At 41.3% G+C, this 20618-nt stretch overlaps 1 protein-coding gene across 1 annotated transcript in view; it reads left to right on the top strand.

Annotated features, from left to right (window-relative positions):
* Positions 1-253: 253 nt before the first annotated feature.
* SYN3 (synapsin III) overlaps positions 254-20618 on the top strand; it is a gene marked incomplete at both ends in the record, with an annotated part of 318172 nt that continues 297807 nt past the window's right edge. Inside the window, 2 exons of the mRNA XM_080935390.1 lie at positions 254-295; positions 363-454. Coding sequence (XP_080791516.1) covers positions 254-295; positions 363-454 — 134 coding nt within the window. The remainder of the gene's footprint in view (positions 296-362; positions 455-20618) is intronic.

Genomic DNA, 20618 nt, shown 5'->3' with positions numbered 1-20618 from the left:
GAGATTCTTCTTCTCCAGCTCCATCTTGATTCCTCCTCAAATCCCCTTTCTTCCCTTCTTTTTCATTTTCCTAACCTATTTTCCTAGCCTATTTACTGCCTATCTCTCTACTGCCTAAGCATATATCACCCACTTGAGACTCACAGGTTCCAATATGATGTGCTCATCATATGATTCTTAGAATGTCACCCAGCTCTCTGTACCTCAGCTTCATTTTGAAAACAGAGATTAATATTCCACTTCTAAGTTTGATATGAGGCCTGATTATGCATTGGATAATATACAGAAGCATACAGTAAACACAAATGTTCTACACTGGTGGTGTGTGATACCTTCTGTTTTTGTTTTGCTTTCTTCTCCAGGCTGAGTTCTCTGAGCTGAACCTGGCTGCTTATGTTACTGGAGGCTGCATGGTGGACATGCAAATTGTGAAGAATGGCACCAAAACTGTGCGGTAAGCAGATATAAGATACAAAAGCCATCTTAAAAGTGTATGTGAAAAGCCTCAAAGAGGGACCTACACACCAGCCTGCTTGGTGCCTGTGGCCACTTTCAGGGGGCATGTGTATATCACTGTGCCAAATGATTTCCACAGAGCCATAGGTGCTCCTGTAATAGAAATAATTAATGACATGAGTACACAGGAAGCAACTGTGATGTCCAGAAATAAGGCTTGGGATGAAAGTCGTGGGTTCTCATTATGGATCTGTGACCCTATTCTGTCTATATTTGGTTCCTTTTGCTCTCTGTCTTTTAGAGGCAAGGTAGATATAGCAACACTGCAGCCAGGGCCTGCCAAAGTTTCCATAAACTCATGCATGTGGGAGTAGCCTATCCACAGTGTAAAGGAGAGCAGAAAGACCAGAACCCATCCTAGTGACACAGCAGACTAAGCATTCAGAAAATCCCCTCCAACCACAGCAGAACTAAAAGCCCTGGTTATCAGATTTTCTAGAAATTGGTGTAGGATGTGTGCTGAGCTGGCGAGGAAATGAGGGAATTCTTTGGAAGTTAGAAATGACAAATACGTATGCATAGGAGAAATAAAACTCACATCAATGCTGTCCTGGAAAAAAAGATGCACAGCTAATGTGTGAACGTCTATATGGCTAAGAGATGACACTCAGACCTGGGAAAGTAGGAAGAGCAGAAAATCTGTTAGAAATGGCACATATACTTAGCATCTTGTCAAATGGTAGGATGTGGGTATTGAGCCATGGAGAGAATATCAGAGTACTTCAAGTTAAAAACAACCTCTACAGGTAAAGATAGGAAAGCTATGGAGTATGCTTGGGAGATATGGAGTGATTGGCTAGAGCAGTCATCTACTGCATGCTTTCCTAGTCCAGGGTAGACATTGAGTGGCTCCAAATTTCTAGTAAAATAGGCCAGATCATTGGAGCCACCGCTAAAAACTAGTTTCCAAACATTGCAATTCCTAAAAGTCTTTAGAGAGTTGGCACAACACTAATAATTATCAGGGAGTGAATGATGGGACAATGGAAGCCAAGAAAAAAAATAAAAATAGTTATTATTTGAATGTGAAATGTCCACCTCTGGCTCATTGGAATGAACATTTAGTCCCTAATTGGTTGTACTGTTTTAGGAGTTAGCCCAAATCTTTGTGATGTGGGGGGCAAACTGGAGAAAATAGGTCATTAAGGCAGGCATGGAAAGTTATGCCTGTCCTCAGTTCGATCAAGTTCTTTCCATATCCTGATCAGACACACTGTTGCTGTGGACCAGATGCATGTGTTCACACCATCATGGAAGCACTAGGGCCATACATTCTTCATAATGATGGGCTGAAATCCCTCTGAAACTGTGATCTAAAATCTGCTTCTCCTCTCATAAGTATCTTCTCTCAACTGCTTTGTCACAGTGATGGGAAAAGCAACTAACACAGGTACAAAAGTCACTGTGTCATTAGACTGACTATGTGCTACTTGTCCCAAAAATCATTTGACTATGAGCTGCACAGCCCAGATAAAGAATTGGCTTTGATAGGTTAGCAAAGGAAAAGGAAAAGAAAGTCAACCTTCAGACCCACTTAATTTAGAGAGTATAATGGTTCATGCCTCAACACACACACACACACACACACACACACACACACACACACACACACATGCACAGTGAACTAAGACCCCCATAGAAGTCTACCTTCAAGGTGAATGTGAAACCAAAGTAGCTGAGCCCTCACAGAATGAAGTGGGTGAGGCCTAGGAAGTCTTTGGCATAAGACTTGTTACCTGCTCATCACAAGCATGACAGAAGTATAAGAAAACCCCTTATAAAAGAACACAATTTCAATCTATGCTTCAGAGACATATTTATACAATAGCTAGTACATGGTTGGAATTAACCAGCATTGGTGCCAAGAACTAGCAGAAATAGGAATAGTAGACCACAGGAACCAGACTTCAGAGAGACTAGACATTACAGTTGCCAGACACAGATTAGTAAAAGAGAAAGTGATGCATATATGAAAAGGAGAAGAAAATCAAGTTGGAAACTATTTGCAGAGAACAGGTATCTATAAATAGTAAGCATTCTAGTTTGAACCTGTGCAGATCTTGTGTGTGCTGTCACCATAATTTAGAGTTCCTGTCTGCATCAGACCTGGTGTACCTGGAAAATGTTATTTCCTTTGAGTTGTCCACTAGCTCTGGCCCTTACAATCTCCCAGCCTCTTCTTCCACATAGATTTCTAATTCTTGAGGGAAGGGATGTCATATACCCCACTTAGAGCTGAGGAGGCCAAAGTCCCTTGCTCTCTGTAAATTGTCCAAATGTGATTGATTCCCTGTGTTAATTACCACTACTGCAAAAAAAGCTTCTCTGATTAGGGTTCATTTATGCACCGATCTATGAGTATAACAAAGTGTCATTAAGAGTCATTTTTTTTACAATGTTCAATTAACAGAATGATTGGACTGAATGTTCCCCTAAGATCCATCATCTGTCTACCTACTTTCAGATTCTTGACCTCATTAAAAATGTCAGGGTGTGGCTTTCATGCCATGGAGCTGGCCTTAAAACAAAGAAGGGAAGTGGGCATAAAGTCCCACCCCTAATCAAGAACATATTTGCAATTGATAACTGTTGGGAGAGGGAAAGTCTGTTTACTTTGATGAAATAATACTGGATAATATCAAGTACACCACAGGTCAGTCTGCATGCTAAGTAATAGTTAGGCAACACAAAATTGACTCAATGTTTTTTATTGTTTGGTTGGGTTGGTTTGATTTGTTGTTTGGTGGTGGTGGTGATGGTGGTGGTGATACTGGTGGTGTGTTGGTGATGTGTGTCATTTTTGTTTGTGCTGCTGTTATTGTTGTTTAGTTTGGTTTTGTCTTTTAAGACAAAAAATAATACAAATTTAGATGGCTAGAAAGGGGAAATCTGGAAGGTGTTGGGGAAGGAAAAATATGACCAAAACATACAATAAATATTTAAATGAACAATGTTAAAAATAAGAACTTCTAGAAATGGAAAACTGTAATAGGCTAATGATCGATTGTGTTGTTTTTAACACTACATTAGACACAGTTGGAAAGGCACTCCGGAAATTAAACAAATTGTCCTGAAGGAGGCAGAGAGGATGGATAGTGTTAGAAATGCATTAGGAGTGGGTAGGTTTCAAGACGCACTAGCATGTTCACTTAATCACACGTTCAGAAGAAAGCTGAAAGAATAAAAGAATGAACCACAGGCAAAAGTTCAAAGAATGATTCCTCCAGCACAGTGTGTCAACCAGAAGTTCAATATGGTTTAACCCAGATTAGAAAAAATAATTTTACACACAGATGTGACCATGTAACTACAGAAAGAGAAAGGAAAACATCTGGACAAAAGCCAGTTACAAAGGTAAATTTATTTTATTGTAATTTCAACAATGGCTTTCATAGAGCCATGGTGAGGACACCTTAAGGGAAGTGAAGAAATTAGTTCCCAATTCTTCTGTGTCTGGGGAAATAACTTACATGAATGATGGATAAATATGAACACTGAGAAGATCCTTGCTAAGGGAAAGTCTCAGATATTCAGGACAAAAAAAAAAAAAAAAAAAAAAAAATCCCAGAGAAAGCAAAGCTGCATGGAGGAGTGTAAAGTAAAAAGGAGGTGTATGTGGATAAATGTTGTTTTCAGATGATGGTAATAAGTAGGCTACTTATAGGGTAGTCATGGTGATTATAAAGTTTCTCTGTGGAAGCAAGTAAAGAGCCACTCCCCCAGTCTACGGCCTGCCCAATTGTTTCTACTCTGTCACTGGGCAAGGCCATGGGACTTCTATGCTATTTTCTAGTTTGCGATGCTGTCCCTGAAGTTATGTCTTTGTTTCTTCTTTACCTAGAGGTTCCCTGGACCTTGTAGGTATGAGACCTACACTGATAACCTGACACCCATCCCCCAAGAACAACAATAAGTGATTCCACTTGCAGAATATGTAATATCCTAGGAATTACTCTCTACTTGTTATATATGAAAACTGTAAAGGATCCATACACACACAGAGATACACACACACAGAGAGATACACATACACACACACACAGAGATACACACACACACACACACACACACACACATTTCATTAAACATGAATGGTTTAAATGTTCTAATTTAACAAAACAACTCTTCGGGGTAACTTTTCAAAAGTAATTACGTTCTACTGAAAAGGTTAGTAGGGTTAATAATAAGGCAGAACATTTGAAAATTGGGGATGGAGGATATACCAAAGCTTTCAGATTAATAAAGAGCTGAGAGCCAGGTGTGGAAATATAGGCTTGTAATACCAAAATTTGGTAGGGTGAGGCAAAATAACCAAAATTTCCAGCCTCCCTTAGACTACACAGCAAGTTCCAAGCTTGGGAGGTAGTATGGGAAGAGTATTTGCCCAGCACCTACTAGAGGCCCTGGGTTCAATCCCCACTACCACCACCAAAATAAAAAATAAAAAAATAAAAAGCTTATTAGCCAAGCCACCTAGAGTTGCACATGTCTCTAAAAACAAAGGTATCTAATACAGTTACATTAATATCCTGGGAGTTGGTAAATGGACTTTCAGATGAAGGATTTTACCAAAGAAAAAGCAGTTAATGTGTTGTAATGAAATGTTCGTTTATTAAGGAAAACAAAATTTCCTTGTATAAGCACCAAGAGCAGATACGAATGTAGTAGAATGACTGATGTGATTAGAAGAGAAAATAAAGAAGTCTGCCATCGAGAATCTGTTTTGAGGCTGCTGCAAGGTATGCTGTCTACAACATATCTTCTCATGGTAATCACAGTGTGTAGTTAGACTGTAAAACCTTAAATAGCATTACTTAGGAATCAGTCTGTCCTCGTATTCAATATTACCAGTGCTTGTGTCCACTGTCTTGAATCAAAGGAATCCCCTTTTTCATAATAATTAGATGCCCTCATCTATGCCATTAGTTCTCAACTTTGAGAGCAGGTTAGAGTCACCTGAGATTCTAAGTAAGACTTGTGATCAATTACCCAGGAATCTCTGAAGGTAGGATACAGACAGCAGTGTTTTGAAAGCTATCTAGATGATTCCAGTAAGCAATTTTCTAGTTTCATTTCTACAACATAAACCAGTTCATACCTTAACAAAAAGCTACTTAGCGAATAAAAGCTTTATTTCAGCTTATAATACCAAGTTCTAGGCCATGATAGCAGGGAAGTCAAGGTTGCAGGAACTTGAGAGTTATTCTCGTCACATCCACAAATTAAGTACAGAGAGAAGTGAATGCATGCATAATTGCTTGCTTGCTTGCTTGCTTGCTTGCTTGCACTCAGCTAGATTTGTCAACTCATATATTTAGTTAAGGATCCCCTACCAAAGAAATAATGCTACCCATGAGATCTGTCTTCCCACATCAATTAATTTAATTAAGACAGTCCGTCACAGGCATCATGGCAGACCAACCCACTCTAGCTAATCTATTCTTGAAACTCTCTTTCCAGGAAATGCTAGGGTGTGCAAAGTTGACAAAGCTAAAACCACAACAATAAGCCACCAGTACTTTTTTGAAATGTACTGTGGTACTGAGTGATTTGAAAAGCACAAGAGTCTACCAAGTGAAGGCAGAAATGACTTTGTGAAAATAAACATCATCAAGTCTCCTTCTAGGTCTGCAGTCTTCCTTCAGAATTTACACAATTGTTTAAAACAGAAAATTAATGGAATTGATTTTTATTACTAGGTGTTTATTACTTCTCTTGTCTCTTGGCATTTATGAATGGCAGGCTTTTAATGCATTTTTACTGAATTGGGTTTCCTCAAAAACACTGTATTAAAGTCCTCACCACTCATACCAGAAAATATGTATTTATTTGGAAGCAAAATACTTCCAGACATGATTACTTATACTGGGTTATACTTTAAATGTGTGGATTCACAATCCAATATTACTGGTACTTTTTAAAAATAATAAAAGAAGTTTTGGGAAAACATGCTATGCCTAGCCTGTAATCCCAGCAACTAGAGGCTGAGGCAGGGGGATCCAGTGTTCAATATGCCCCTGGGGTGCATAGCAAGTTCCAGGTCAACCTTAATCACATTAGACCCTGTATCCAAAGTGGGGACATAGAGATACAAGGAAAATTCATGATTATGAAGGCCAAAGCTGGAGTGATACCTCAACAAGTCAAAGAATGCCAAGGATCTCCTGCAATGATTGGGAACTAAGAGATGGATATTCTTCCCCAGAAAGAACCAGAGCTGCTGACATTTTTATTTTGTGCATTTGGCCCTTACAACCATGAGAGGATGGATTTCTGTCTTGTAAAGCTACCACATTATGTTAACTTTCCTATAGAGTTATCAATCATAGAGCCTCTCAAATTGTAGTCCATGTACCAATCATCCTACCATCTTGTTAACACAAATTCTCATCAACTAGGTCTTGAGGTAGGGCCTAGGTATCTAATCCCCTAGATGTTGCTGGTTCTATAGACTAATACTGGACAGCAATGAACTGGATAATTTCTGAGATGATGAGGATGGTGATGGTGAAATAAAAAGGAGGAAGAACTGGAGGATGGGAGAGGAGACTGAGCAGAAAGGGAAGGAGGAGGAGGAAGATCAACCATACCTTAAAGAACCAATGCTTTGAAGACACTGTCAATAAAACCAAAGCCCTGGGTCCAGGAATCCCATAAGGCTCTCACTTTGTTTCTATTACTTTATTTTCTTGTTGCTATGACAAAATACCTGACAAAAGTAACTTAAGAGAGGAAGGATTTGTTTTATTTCAAGGTTTAAAAGGCACAGGAGCAAGAGTGTGAGGGGGTTAGTGGCATCATGTCCACATGTGTAAATAGAAAAGGTAGGAAGTAAAGCTACAAAATCTCAAGGCTTATACCCAGTGACGCACGTCCTTTATTGAGGTCCCACCTTCTAGTAGGCATGGCAAACCTTTTGATATCAGGATACAACTTTGCCATTTACAAAATTCACACCAAAGAGCCACATCACTGAGCTACAAACCACGCGTACAAATATTTCATAATATTTGTTTTATTTGGGGATTTCTAATACTATAATAAAATACTGTGAACAGAAACAACCTTGGGATGAAAGGATTTTTTTTCACCTTATAGCTTGTAGTCAGTCTCTTATCCAGGGAACTCCAGGCAAGAATCTAGAAGTAGAAACTTAGAAGAAGCCATGCAACAATGATGCTTACTGGCTTGCTCCCCATGCCTTCCTCTGTTTTCTTATACCACTTAGGACTCTGTTCTTATGAATGGCTGTGTGTTTTATGAAATACAATAGTATACTGGGGCGGGTGGAAACATCTGAGTGAGCCCATTCCAAGACATGTCCTTCTGAACAATCAAGCCATATGACAGACCTAATATAAAGAAGGTTTATTGGCAGGAAGGGAAGGAGACATGAAGACTGAGGTAGAGGCAGAGAAGGACAGAATGAGAGAGGGGAAAGGAGGAGAGAAAGAGGGGACAAGGCTGGCTGGAGACACATGGGAAGAGAGGATGTGGGGAGAGAGTAGATGCTGTGTTATGTGTGTAGAGGTAAGAAGAGGTTCCAGTGTCCTCTGTATATACCTGGCTCCTGGCTCATACGTGGTAAGGGTTGTGGGAGATGCAAGCTGCTTCTAAGTAACTGTGGGCAGAGCCTAGAGAAATTGATAACATATGGCACAACCCACAGTGATATGGGTCCTCCCACATCAATTACTTATTAGGAAAATGGCTATCGGGCTTGCAAATGGGGCAATCTTATGTGGGCATCTCCTCAGTCATGGTTCCTAAATGAAAAAAGAAAATAAGAAAAGAAAGGACATTTTTGCTCCTATGTATGGTGGGGAAGATTTATTATAAATATGTGAGAGAGCACAGCCAGAAACAGGGACATCTGGGAGAGTCCAGAGTGGCCGTGACACTGAGACATGTGAGGGGGTGGGAGGAGATAGAGAGGAGAGAAGAGAACAAAGTGCATGAGCAAGAAGGCCAAAAGGTACAAAAAGAATGGCTGACCAAAATGGTTGGATTATATAGGGAAAATCTAGGCTGCAGTTTAGCATAGGGGACAAGTATACCAGCCAGGTGGGCCCTGGAACAGGTCAGGAGTAAGGAATTCTGGGAAAACCTGGCAGCCAGGTTTGATATGATAGGTAGGTGCAGCAGCCTTTTGTTCCTGTTTGAAACCTAATAGTTTCAAACTTTGCAGATAGCTCTCTAGCTTATATCAAGTTCACAAAAAAAAAAAAAAAAAAAAAAAAAAGACCCAACAATAACACCCAGCCAGGCCAAGGCTATAACTAGGTTTATAATTTTATATTGGACCACATCTATAGCTTTCCTTAGCCACAAATGGACCACCAGTAGGACAGGATTGTAAGACTTAAAGTTTTCACAACCTTCCAAAAGAGCATTATTATCTGGGGATAGAGCATTCAAACACATAAACCTGTGCAACAAGAAAGGTACTCACAGTCTCCTGGAGGCAGCATACTCTAGTAAGCTTGATACAGTCTTCATATTCAGACTGTCTAGAAAGTATGCAGTCACCAGGAAGCCACAGCTTGATTTACAAAGTGACCTGCAGGTATAAGGCACTGGTATCTTTATCCATGTGAGACCATGGCAAGCCCTCACTGTCCTCTCCCAAATGGGAAGGTTGAGCTCTTCTCGTGACCTGTGGTATCTCATACTTAGCTGTCATAATGGAAAATGACAACAGGCATTTTGCACCGGGGCCATAGTTCATTGCACATGTGAGCAGGACCTATAGCAAGATGGGTTAAGCATCATCTCTGGGTGTGTCAGCAGGGATCTTGCCGGTAGACAGAGTATAGAAGATGGGATCTCACAAATATGGGCAGGCACTCTATCATCACAGAGTTCAATCTAAGAGCACATGAGGCATAGGTAAGGGTGTCTTCTGGACCGGAGGCATCCATGTTCTCCTGCATTCTTTCATTAAAGCTTCTCGTTGTCAAGGTTTCACATTCTAGGATTTATACCAATGGTTTCTTAATTCTTAGACTGACAGTAAGAACACCATTGGCTCCCCTGTTTCTCAGGACTCTACCCTCACCCTTAATCCCAATACTGGTTCTCCAGCTCAATCCTGGCATATTGTGGGAGTGCTCTGTGGTCATATGCATTAAATTAGTCTTTGTAAGACATTTCTATTGCTTCTGTTTCCATGGAGATCTCATATTTCAAAAGTGCAGGATGGTAGCGAGTAAGCCACTGATGGTCATCATCATTCATCTGTTCTGAGGAACAGTACCTAAATAATTTCCCACCACAGTGACCCCCTCTCAACCTCATTGTCTGGGCAGTGTGTGCAGTTGACAATACATGAAGAGCCTTAGTCTATTGGATATCACCCTGGAATTCAAGGTCAGAGAACAGGATTTTCTCCAGAGATTTTGGTTAACAGACACAGTAACATGATTTCTGCAGGACTCACTGAACTGCAGAAATGTCCAGAGCTGCTGAGCTGGTAGGGTCAATGCCGATGGCTCTCTGTCTCCCTGAATGAATGACCTGCCAAAAATGGAGCCAAAGCAAAGGAAATAACAGCCAATAGTGACTGACCTGGGGATGTTACTCAATACTGGGTCCACACTTTTCCCCAGACTTGGGCCAAGAACAATCCCTTTTAGTTTAAGCCAGCTTGAATGGAACATACAAAATTCATGAATTTTTATTTATTTAAAAAACACTTTTACAGCATTTCCTTTGGGCTAGGCGCTGTTCCAAGCATTTAACATACATTCACTCATTTTATCCCTTCAACAACCCCAGAAGGTGTGTGCTATTAAATCCCAGTTTTATAGATAAAAAGGTTGAAAAAAACCATTGAGTTGTGTAATGGGATCCAGGTGTCCATCAGCGAGAGATGGAGCTTGGCCAGTCTGACTCCAGAGACTGTGTGTGGCATCTCTGCCCCGATTGCCCCCCTTTAACAAAGGGAGAGTGCTCCATTATTAAAGAGGTGTTAAGTTCCCCAGTTTAAGTGGAATGTAAGATGACAGTTCAACAACCATTTGAAACAAAACATAGGAAGAATCCAAGAATCTGACAGGGTACAGGGAAAAGGTCATTGCCACTGACTGCTGGATACCTGGGCCAAGCTCTTTCTATAAAATGTGATCTTATCTATTCCTACAACCCCATAAGATGGTCCAAAGAAAGCAAAGGAGCAGTGGAGCTTGGCAGTTAGAACCCAGCCTCTAAAACCGCCTGCCTGGGTAGATAGATCTCCCTCTTCAGCCAAAACAAAGGCAAGTGTGACCATGGGCAGCATATTCTCTGGAACACTCTATTCTAACAAATTATCACAGAGTCCAATGAGAAACACATGAGATGGCATGTGCTAATGCCTCAGCCATGTCTAGACCAAAGTAATCTTTAAATTAAATGCTGGTGATTATTGTCATAACCCATTTTACAGAGGGAGAAACTAAGTCGTGGAAACACAGACTCACTTGGAGGCATGGGATTGCCTGCATCAACATCAGATTCCTAGAATCTGGCAGTGCTTGAATCTGGCCCTGGCCTCTGATGCAATGCAAGATGTAGCCCTGTGCATCTTTAACTCCTTGCAGTTCACTCTGAGTGCCTCATAACATCGCCTCCCACTCCTCCCAACCAGCATGGTTGGGCCCCAGGATTCTAGACAGAAGGCACTGGGAATCCAAGATCTGGGTTAGTTGTTTCTGTCACTGTGACAAGATGACTGAGTTTAGTCCATTTAAAAGGAGGCAAGACTCATTTTTGGCTGGAGGTTCCAGATGTTTCAGTCTGTGATTGTTTGACCCAGAAGTGTTGAGGATGGTGGTATTCAGCATATCTTTGTGGACGGGTGACACAGAACATATTGTCACCTCAGGGTGCTTGTAAAACAAAAGAGAGCAAGAGATGAGAAGGAACCAAAATCTTAATGTCCTTTTACGGCATGGCCCCCAGTGCCCTAACCTCTTTCCACTAGGTCACAACTTTTATGATTCCATCAGCTTCCAATAGCATGAAGCACCCTGAGCAAGCTACCAGTGTATGTGACCTTTAGGGTCAACTCAGAGCCAAACTCATGCATCTTTTCTGCAGAGGCTGAACAGGGACAGAGCTCATGTGAGTAGAGAGCTGTTGTCACCCAGAAGTCAGAGCTAACCATCTACCTCTGAGCCTCTGCTTCTTCCCTCACAAGGTACTAATGCAGCTTGTGTGGCTTCTGTAAGTGCCACATGAAATAGGATATGAGCAAAGTTTCTTTATTCCACCAATATTTGTGAAGGACTCAATGCCCTGGGCACCGTTTCTGAAACTAGACATTACATCAGGAATTGTATGAGGTAAGGGACAGAATTCACCCCTTCTTGGCTTATTTAAAATACAAGGTCTGTAATAAAAGCTTCATTTGCACAGGAATGTGTGGGGCTGAAAGGACAAAGAAGGGAAGTACCATTCCAGCTATAGCTTCCCAATCTGAAAGCCCTAACCCTAAAGTTCAAAACTTTTAGAGTACTTTGATGATGCTGAAGTTGAAAATTTCCACACTGTGAATATGTGTTTAATGTACAAAATTATAAAAAATACAGTACAGTAAACTAAGACTATACCATGTGTATATAGAATGCAAATGGATTTTGTGTTTAAATTTGAGTCCCATTTCTGAGATCTGTAAATATGCAATACACGTAAATATACTAAAATCCAAGAACATCTGAACTGTGAAATGGTCCAGAGCACTTGGCATGAAAGACACAAAGGTCTAGTCTAGTAGATGAGTTAAGCAGGAGATGCTGTGCTGAGCTCATGGGTGCAGAGCCTCTTCTAAAGTGCACCCTAGTAATGGAGGGCACTATTGTGATTATACAATGCCAGATATAAATAGACATGTTCATCTCTCAATATTATAATTTATTAACTTTCAACAAATGCACAGTAAGCAGTAGATTCATTGGCCACAGTTAGCAAACTAGGGTTGATTATGTTGATAGTCAGCTAAGTTAAACATGGGTCCTTACACTCCAATCTCTGTCTAATTTTTTTTTTAATCCTACATCCAGCTTCTTTGCTGAAAGTGTTTATCAGCTATAGTAGCGACCTGGTGAAACATTTGGGGTCACTAATATATACTATCATATCATCCACAAATAATGATACCTTGACTTTTTTCTTCCCAATTTGTATCCCCTTGATCTCCTTCAGTCTTCTTGCTCTGACTAACCACTGTCCCCAGTGAACCAAGGAAGATTTCTGGAGCCTAAGGTAACTTATTTTAGGTAACAGGAATCTTCCTGTCATTTTAATTGGTACATGGACCATGTAAATAATACTTCTAGCTATAATTTATCTTTTTCAGATCTCTGACAATAGACTGACTGTAGCTTTAACAAAAGTTATGTTTTATTTCCTTTTTCCTTTTATTCATTCATTTGACAGCACTGACTTCTATTGTCATAGGCACAAGCTCAAGATTTTAAATTTCCTATGGTTGTCTTCTAAGTACAGACTTAAAATTTTTTCCTTCCTGTGCTTAAAAACATTCATTTAATTGAACATTCAGCCCTCTGTGAAGAGAGTTAATGCCTTTAACTCAAAATCAGTTTTGGGTTTCCAAGCTTTTTTCTGTGACTTTAAGGCATAACGCCTTTTCTACAATGTAGATTTCAGTACAGATTACAAATGGTGGTAATACGAATATATCTACAATTTATCTCTCCCTTAAAGCTTAAAAAATAAAATCTAGTAAGCTTCGGGGAACTGACCTGGACCCAGAGCTCACTGGTTAAACAAACTCCAGACAATTATTCCAGTCAACCTACAGCCTAAGTTTCCCACTTTCTGCCCATTCCTGAGGATGGGATCTCTCTCCCTTTCCCTGGTCCCAAGACCTGGTTCCCTTCCCTAGCTGCCAGGACTAAGAACCTCAAAGTTTCAGATGTACACCAAAGAAAAAACTATCCCCCTAAACGCCTTAGCTCTACCTTCCATCCTACTCGATCTGTCCCAACTATTTCAAATCTACCATAGATATCTCCTGTGCAGGCTTTAGGTTGTTCCCTCAAAATCTGCATCCAGGAATGCTTCAAAGCAGTGACTCCCAAATGCTCCAGCCTCAGAAACTACTCCAACTGCCGCATGCACTCCCTAGCTTCAGGAAGACCTGCAGAGCACTAGAGTAAGTGAAACAGCATCTTCTTCCCAGACCTGCATTCCAGCTTTCCTCCCACCCCCTCTACAAGGCCCTGTGAAAGTCAGTAGGAAATAGTCATGGTAGACATGGAGATTTCATCACCCAGTACCACTTATTTATTATCAACAAAAGGCTGGGATTTTAGGTTTCAACCTTGGCCCTAGTCCCTATTTAACATGTCAAAGCAAACACTGGTCACCAGGTTCTCCTTATACTCCTCCCAGTACCTGTTCCTTCACTCCCAACCCTGAACTCTCAGCCCGGTGGACTGGGCTACTATTCCTTATATAATCCAACCATTTTGGTTACTCCTCTTTGTATCTTTGGGTTCCTGCCTGCTGCAAATGGCTTTTCTGCTGTCCCATCCACTCTTCTCTCTCCTCACAGGACATAGCTCAGTTTGGTCTTGTCCACTCTGGGCTCTCCCAGATGGCCATGCCTCTGTCTATGCTCTCTCACATGTCTATAATAAACATTCTCCTCCACCACACCTAGAAGCAATCATGCTCCTTTGCTTTTTATTTATTTTTTCATTCATATTTATAGATATTGTTTACATTTGACTTTATCATAGACTACCTTATTTTCTACATCTATGGTGATTTTGCTGAGTGAAATAGTCTGATCTGGCATCTGTGTTCTTTCAGAGTCTGCAACACACTTCTGCCTGGGACTTTCTGGCATTTAGAGTCACCATTGAGTTGTCAGGTGAAATTCTAATAGACTGCTTTCTTAGTTAGGGTTTTACTGCTGTGAACAGACACCATGACCAAAGCAACTCTTATGAAGACAAAATTTAATTGGGCTGGCTTACTGGTTCTGATGTTCAGTCCATTATCATGGTGTGAAGCCTAACAACAACCAAGCAGGGGTGAAGCTGGAGGAAATCAGAGTTCTACATCTTGTTCAGAAGGCAAACAGAAGACTGGCTTCAAGGCAGCCGGAAAGAGGGTCTCTCAAAGTCCATACACCATCAAGGTCACACCTCCTAATAGTGCCATTCCCTGGGCCAAGCATATTCAAAGCACCACACCTGCCTTTATGTGTTACTTAGCCTTCTTCCTTTGCAACTTTTAATGTTCTTTCTTTATTTTGTATGTTTAGTGTTTTGATTATTATGTGGTAAGGGCATTTTCTTTTCTGGCCCAATCTATTTAGTGCTCTGAATTCATAGGCATCTCCTTCTTTCAGTTAGAGAAATTTTCTTCTATGCTTTTGTTGAAAATATTCTCTGGGGCTTGGAGCTGGGATTCTTCTTTCTCAATTCCAATTATTGTTAGTTTTGGTTTTTACATAGTGTCCTACACTTCCTGGAAATTGTTTTGTCTGGAACTTTTTTAGATTTAATATTTTCTTTGATGGATGAATCCATTTCATCGATTGTGTCCTCAGTGCATAAGATTCTCTTTTGTATTCAGTTGGGGAAACTTGCCTCTGTAGTTTCTGTTTGGTATTTTGCATTTCCAGAATTCCCTGAGTTTGTGTTTTCTTTGTTGCTTTTACTTCCATTTTCAAGTTTTAAACACTTTTATTTGTTTACTTCAACTGTTTGGTTTTTTTTTTTTTTTTTTACTTCCATTAAAGGATTTATTTATTTCCTCCAGTTGTTTGGGCTTTTGTTGATTTAGTTAGTTTTGGAGTAAAGGGTAGTTTTGGTTTTGATGTGTGTGTGTCCGAGTGTGTGTGTGTGTGTGTGTGTGTGTGTGTGTGTTTTCCTGAATTTCTTTAATACACTTATTTATTTCTCCTCTGAGGACCTTAATTGTCTTCACATGGTTGGTTTTACGGTCTTTTTCTTGTGCTTCAGCTATGTTGAGCCTACTGTGGTAGGATAGCTGGTCTCTAGTGGAGATATGTTACTCTGGCTGTTATTGATTGTATTCTTATGTGGACCTCTAAGCATCTGAGCTTTGGGTAATTATAGATCTAGGTGCTGATTTCTGGGTGGTTAAGAAAGGATGCTCTGGCCCAGAAATGAACCCAAATACCTATTGTTATTTGATCTTTGACAAAAGAGCTAAAAACATTCAATGGAAAAGGACAACATCTTAAATAAATGATTCAACTAGCAGTCAGCATGCAGAAGAATGAAAATTGCTCCTTTCTTATCTCTTTGTACAAAGCTCAAGTGCAAGTGGATAAAAGACCTCCACATAATACCAGGAACACTGAAACTAATAGAATAGAAAGTGGGGAAGAGATTAGAACACATAGGCACGAAAAAAATTTCTTGAACAGAACACCAATGGCTTATGCTCTAAGATTGACAAATGAGGCCTCATAAAATTGCAAAGCTTCTATAAGGTAAAGGACATTGTCAAAAGGATAAAACACAACCAACAGATTGGGAAAAGATCTTTACCAATCCTACATCTGATAAGGGGCTAATATCCAATATAAATAAAGAACACAAGAAGTTAGACTCCAGAGAATCAAATAATTCTATTTAAAAATGGGTACAGAGCTAAATAAAGAATTCTCAACTGAGGAATATCAAATGGCTGAGAAACACCTAAAGAAATGCTCAACATCCTGAGACATCAGGGAAATGCAAATCAAAGCAACCCCAAGATTCTACCTCACACCAGTCAGAATGGCTAAGATCAAAAACTCAGTGTTTCAGTCAGGTTCTCCATTCCTACACAAACATTATGACCAAGAAGCAAGTTGGGGGAAAAGGGTTTATTCAGCTTAGACTTCCACATGGCTTTTCATCACCAGAGGAGGTCAGGACTGGAACTCAAGCAGGTCAGGAAGCAGGAGCTGATGCAGAGGCCATGGAGGGATGCCGCTTACTGGCTTGCTTCCCCTGGCTTGCTCAGCTTGCTTTCTTAGAACCCAGGTCTACCAGCCAAAGGATGGCACCACCCACAATGGGCTGGGCCCTCCCCTCTTGATCACTAGTTGATCCTTACAGCTGGATCTAATGGAGGCATTTCCTCAACTAAGGCTACTTTCTCTTTGATACTCCAGCTTGTTTCAAGTTGACACAAAACCAGCCAGTACACTCAGATGGCAGCAGATGCTGGCAAGGATGTGGAGAAAGAGGTGAAATTACAAGCTTGTACAACCACTCTAGAAATCAGTCTGGCAGTTCCTCATAAAATTGGTCATAGTACTGCCTGAGGACCCAGCTGTACCACTCCTGGGCATATACCCAAAATATGCTCCATCATAGAACAAGGACACATGCTCCACTATGTTTATGGCAGCCTTATTCATAATTAGCAAGAAGCTGGAAAGTATCTAAATGTCCTTCGACAGAGGAATGGATACAGAAATTGTGTTCATTGGTACACAATGGGGCACTACTCAGCTATTAAAACAATGACTTCATGAAATTCCTAGGCAAATGGATGGAACTAGAGACTATTATCCTGAGTGAGGTAACCCAGGCACAAAAGAACACACATGCTATGCACTCACTCATAAGCAGATACTAACCCAAAAAGCTTAGAATACCCAAGAAACAATTCACAGATCTTATGAAGGAAGACCAAAATGTGGATGCCTCGGTCCTTCTTAGAAGGAAGAACAAAATACTCACAGTAGGAAATACAGGGAGCAATAGAGGAGCAGAAACTGCCTCACCTGAGGATCCATCCCATATGCAGCCCACAAATCCACATACTATTGCCGAAGCCAAGAACTGCTTTACTGGCAGGAGCCTTATGTGGATGTCTTCTCAGAGGCTCTGCCAGAGTCATACAAATATAGGTGAAAACGGTTGCAGCTAACCAACAGATGGAACACAGGGACCCCAATGAAGGAGATAAAGAAAGGACTGTAGGAGCTGAAGGAGTTTGCAACCCCAGGGAAGAACAATATTATCAACCAGCCAAACCCTCCAGAGATCCCAGGGACTAAAACTCGAAGGAATGAGCACACATGGAGAGACCCATGGCTCCAGTTGCATAAGTAGCAGAGGATGGCATTGTCTGGCATCAATGGGAGAAGAGGCCTTTGGTCCAGTGAATGTTCATTTTCCCTGTGTAGAGGAATGCCAAGGAACTGAGGTGGGAGAGAGTAGGAGAGTGTGGGGAGGGGAGGGGAGTTTGAGGAAAGTGGATAACATTTGAAATGTAAATACAGAGAATATCCAATTTCAAAAAAAAAAAAAAGAAAATATAAAAGAAAGAATGGTCTGGGGATAGATGGGAGAAGAAGGTGGTCTGTGGGCTTGGGTCTGCTGGGGTACCAGAAAGAACAAAGAGGTTCTGCTGATAGCTGACTTGGTCTTATGTCAGGTCTGGTCTCTTAATGAGTTTGTAAATTTGGCTGAACTAGACTGGCCAGAGAGCCTGAGAGAACCTCCCGTCTCCTCCTCCCCTGTGCTGGGATTGTAAATGAGTGGTGCAGTGCCCAGCGTTTTTATGTGGGTTTCAGAAATCAAGCAAGCACCTTCCTGAGTGAGCTATCTTCACGGTCCAAGTGTTCTCCACCTTATGGAGTCCTGATAGGACATTGCAACCATTTCTGGTGTATCTGAGAATTTCATAGGCCCAATTTTTCTGATAGGATTCTAATCCCGACTATGATATAATTAAAGATGATATGATCACAATATGAGCCTGTTTCTTCATATAGTCATATTGGGATCATAGGTAAAACAGTCCCAATTTACATTATATTTACATTTACATAAATTTTTAGGATACAACCATTTCTACTTTAGAAATAAGTTATTCCTCAGTGTTATTTATCAGTGTGTTCCTTGTGGGCAGTGTGTGCAGGTAGTGTTTCTTATGTGTTGGCTATAGTCCATTCTGCCTGTGTTTCTATTCAAACATTTGTTTAGCACACAAAATTACAAAAACATACTATTGGAAATAAACTCCAGACTGGTTGCATAACATATTTGAAATGCAAATGAATTTTGTATTCAGAGAAATTTAATACAGAAGGTGGTTTATGATGGGGTGTCTTGGGACACAGCACATCACAGTAAGTCCCCTTATTTATGCAGTATAGGGTGGATTAGAACAGGGCACTGCCCAATGCCATGGGTAGGCACAGTGGAGAGATGCTACCAGTCTTTCCTGACTCTGCCTGCCAGTCTCTATCTGGGGCCATGCAGAGGCCAGAAGGCAGGAGATGCTGCCCACAGAACTGGGGTTACTGGGGCTCAGAACAGGGAAGGTAGGAGTGAGGCAAAGTGGAGTCAGTCTAGGAAAGAGTAACTTAGGGACTCTTCAGTGGACAGCCTCACTAAGACCCACTCCTGAGATCAGATTCTGGTGTCTTTCCAAGTTCAAATTGATTTAATCATCAGTCTTTGTAGTAATTAAATTCTCACTCTGCTCTCTGGCCAGCACAGGGGGGCGACCGTCGGCTTGAGGTGCTTGAAGCCCTCAAATCTTTCTGCTCCTAAGGCAGTCCACTTGTTTCATTTAGAAAGCAGAGCCAGGGTCAGTTCAGGGCGTGTTGAAATCATGTTCTGTGGATGGCAGGGCTCTTCTGGGCTCAGACTGGAGCCTGCCTCCACCAAGCAGTGAGGAAAGAGGGTAGCCGTGTTCGCCCAGACAGATGGAATTGAAACTCTGAATGAGAGGCACCAAGAATGCAAAACACCCAAGGAGGCAGACATTAATGAGGCCCAAGCTAATTATGCAAGCCAGCTCTGAGTCTGGAGCATTGGGCAATTCTAAATTGCAGACAGCCATTCAACCACAGTGGCTGATAATATGCATCACTCAAGAGAAGGCCCACACAGCAGAGACTTGAGGAGTGGGAAGAGAAGGTATCAGGAACCAAGAGCTTGGAGAGAATTCATCAAAGGTTTTCAGATCCCAAAGCCTACACAATCCAGGACCCACACAAGCAGCCTATTTGCTGGGAAGGCAAGTGAGGCAAGAGAGAGGGGCTTAGTTTATTCTAACTAGAAAGAGACAATTCATAAAGATTTCAGATTGCCTCTCGGAACTGTCTGTGTATCCCCATTGTATGGATGCGAAAACTGTGGTTCTGGGCAGGAAGGGAGAATAACTTGTCCAAACCCCTTAATGTAAGAGCAGGAGTCAGTTAGTAGACAACCTCCTCCAACTCTATCTAGGAGCTTCAAACATTACAGCAAAAGAGGGGGGATGGGCAATGGTTCAGGAATGTGATTGCCACACACACTGAAGAGCTGAATTTGGATCATGTATACAGCAGAGTGTGTAATCCTAGCACCGGGAAGTGAACACAGGGGATCCCTGGGGCTTGTTGTCCAGCCAGTCTTGTCAAATCAGCAAATTATGGGGCTCACTGAGAAACCCTGTCCCCCAAAATAAGGTGGACAGTGACTAAGTCAGGCTCCTAGTATCAACCTATGGTACCAACTTGCATGGCACACACACTCACACACATGCACACACTCTGTATGGACAGTATCTCTCTCCTGCTTATGTCACACACACTTACCCTAAGTGTTGAATTTTAAACTCTAGATATTCATTCACTGAGAGAACACTGAATACTGGGCAAGTATGGCACAAAACCCAATTCCCCGTTAAGGCACCTGTACGTGTGCGGGAAAGAATTCTCACTGACTCCTCTACATATATCTACAGCCCATAAGCTACTCTGTCTCCCATCCATTCGCTACTAGAAACAGAGGATATAGCCGTGAAGCAAACAGCCCTCATGCTGATGTTTAAGTTGTGGATGTGTATCCTAACAGCAGGTTCTAGGAGACCATCTGGCGTCTGAGGCCGACAGGCACAGAGGCTTCTCCTGAGAGCTGAATGAAGCAAAACAGAGAGACCAGAGTGATCCCCGTGGCTCCAGAAGAAGAGCCTCAGCCTCTCTTATGACTTTGTGTAGATTCCAAATGCCCCCCACCCTTTTTTTTTTCAATATGTAGACAGAGTTCAGGGCACCATGCATTCAACACCTGCACTCTATCAACGGAAGTATAACCAACCGTCTAGGGCACAGTCCCTCTGCATGC

This window comes from Micromys minutus, assembly GCF_963924665.1.
Source record: "Micromys minutus genome assembly, chromosome: 22".
In the NCBI taxonomy this organism is placed as follows: Eukaryota; Metazoa; Chordata; class Mammalia; order Rodentia; family Muridae; genus Micromys; species Micromys minutus.
The sequence above is the reverse complement of the archived record's forward strand: the minus strand, read 5'-3'. Positions and strand labels throughout refer to the sequence as shown.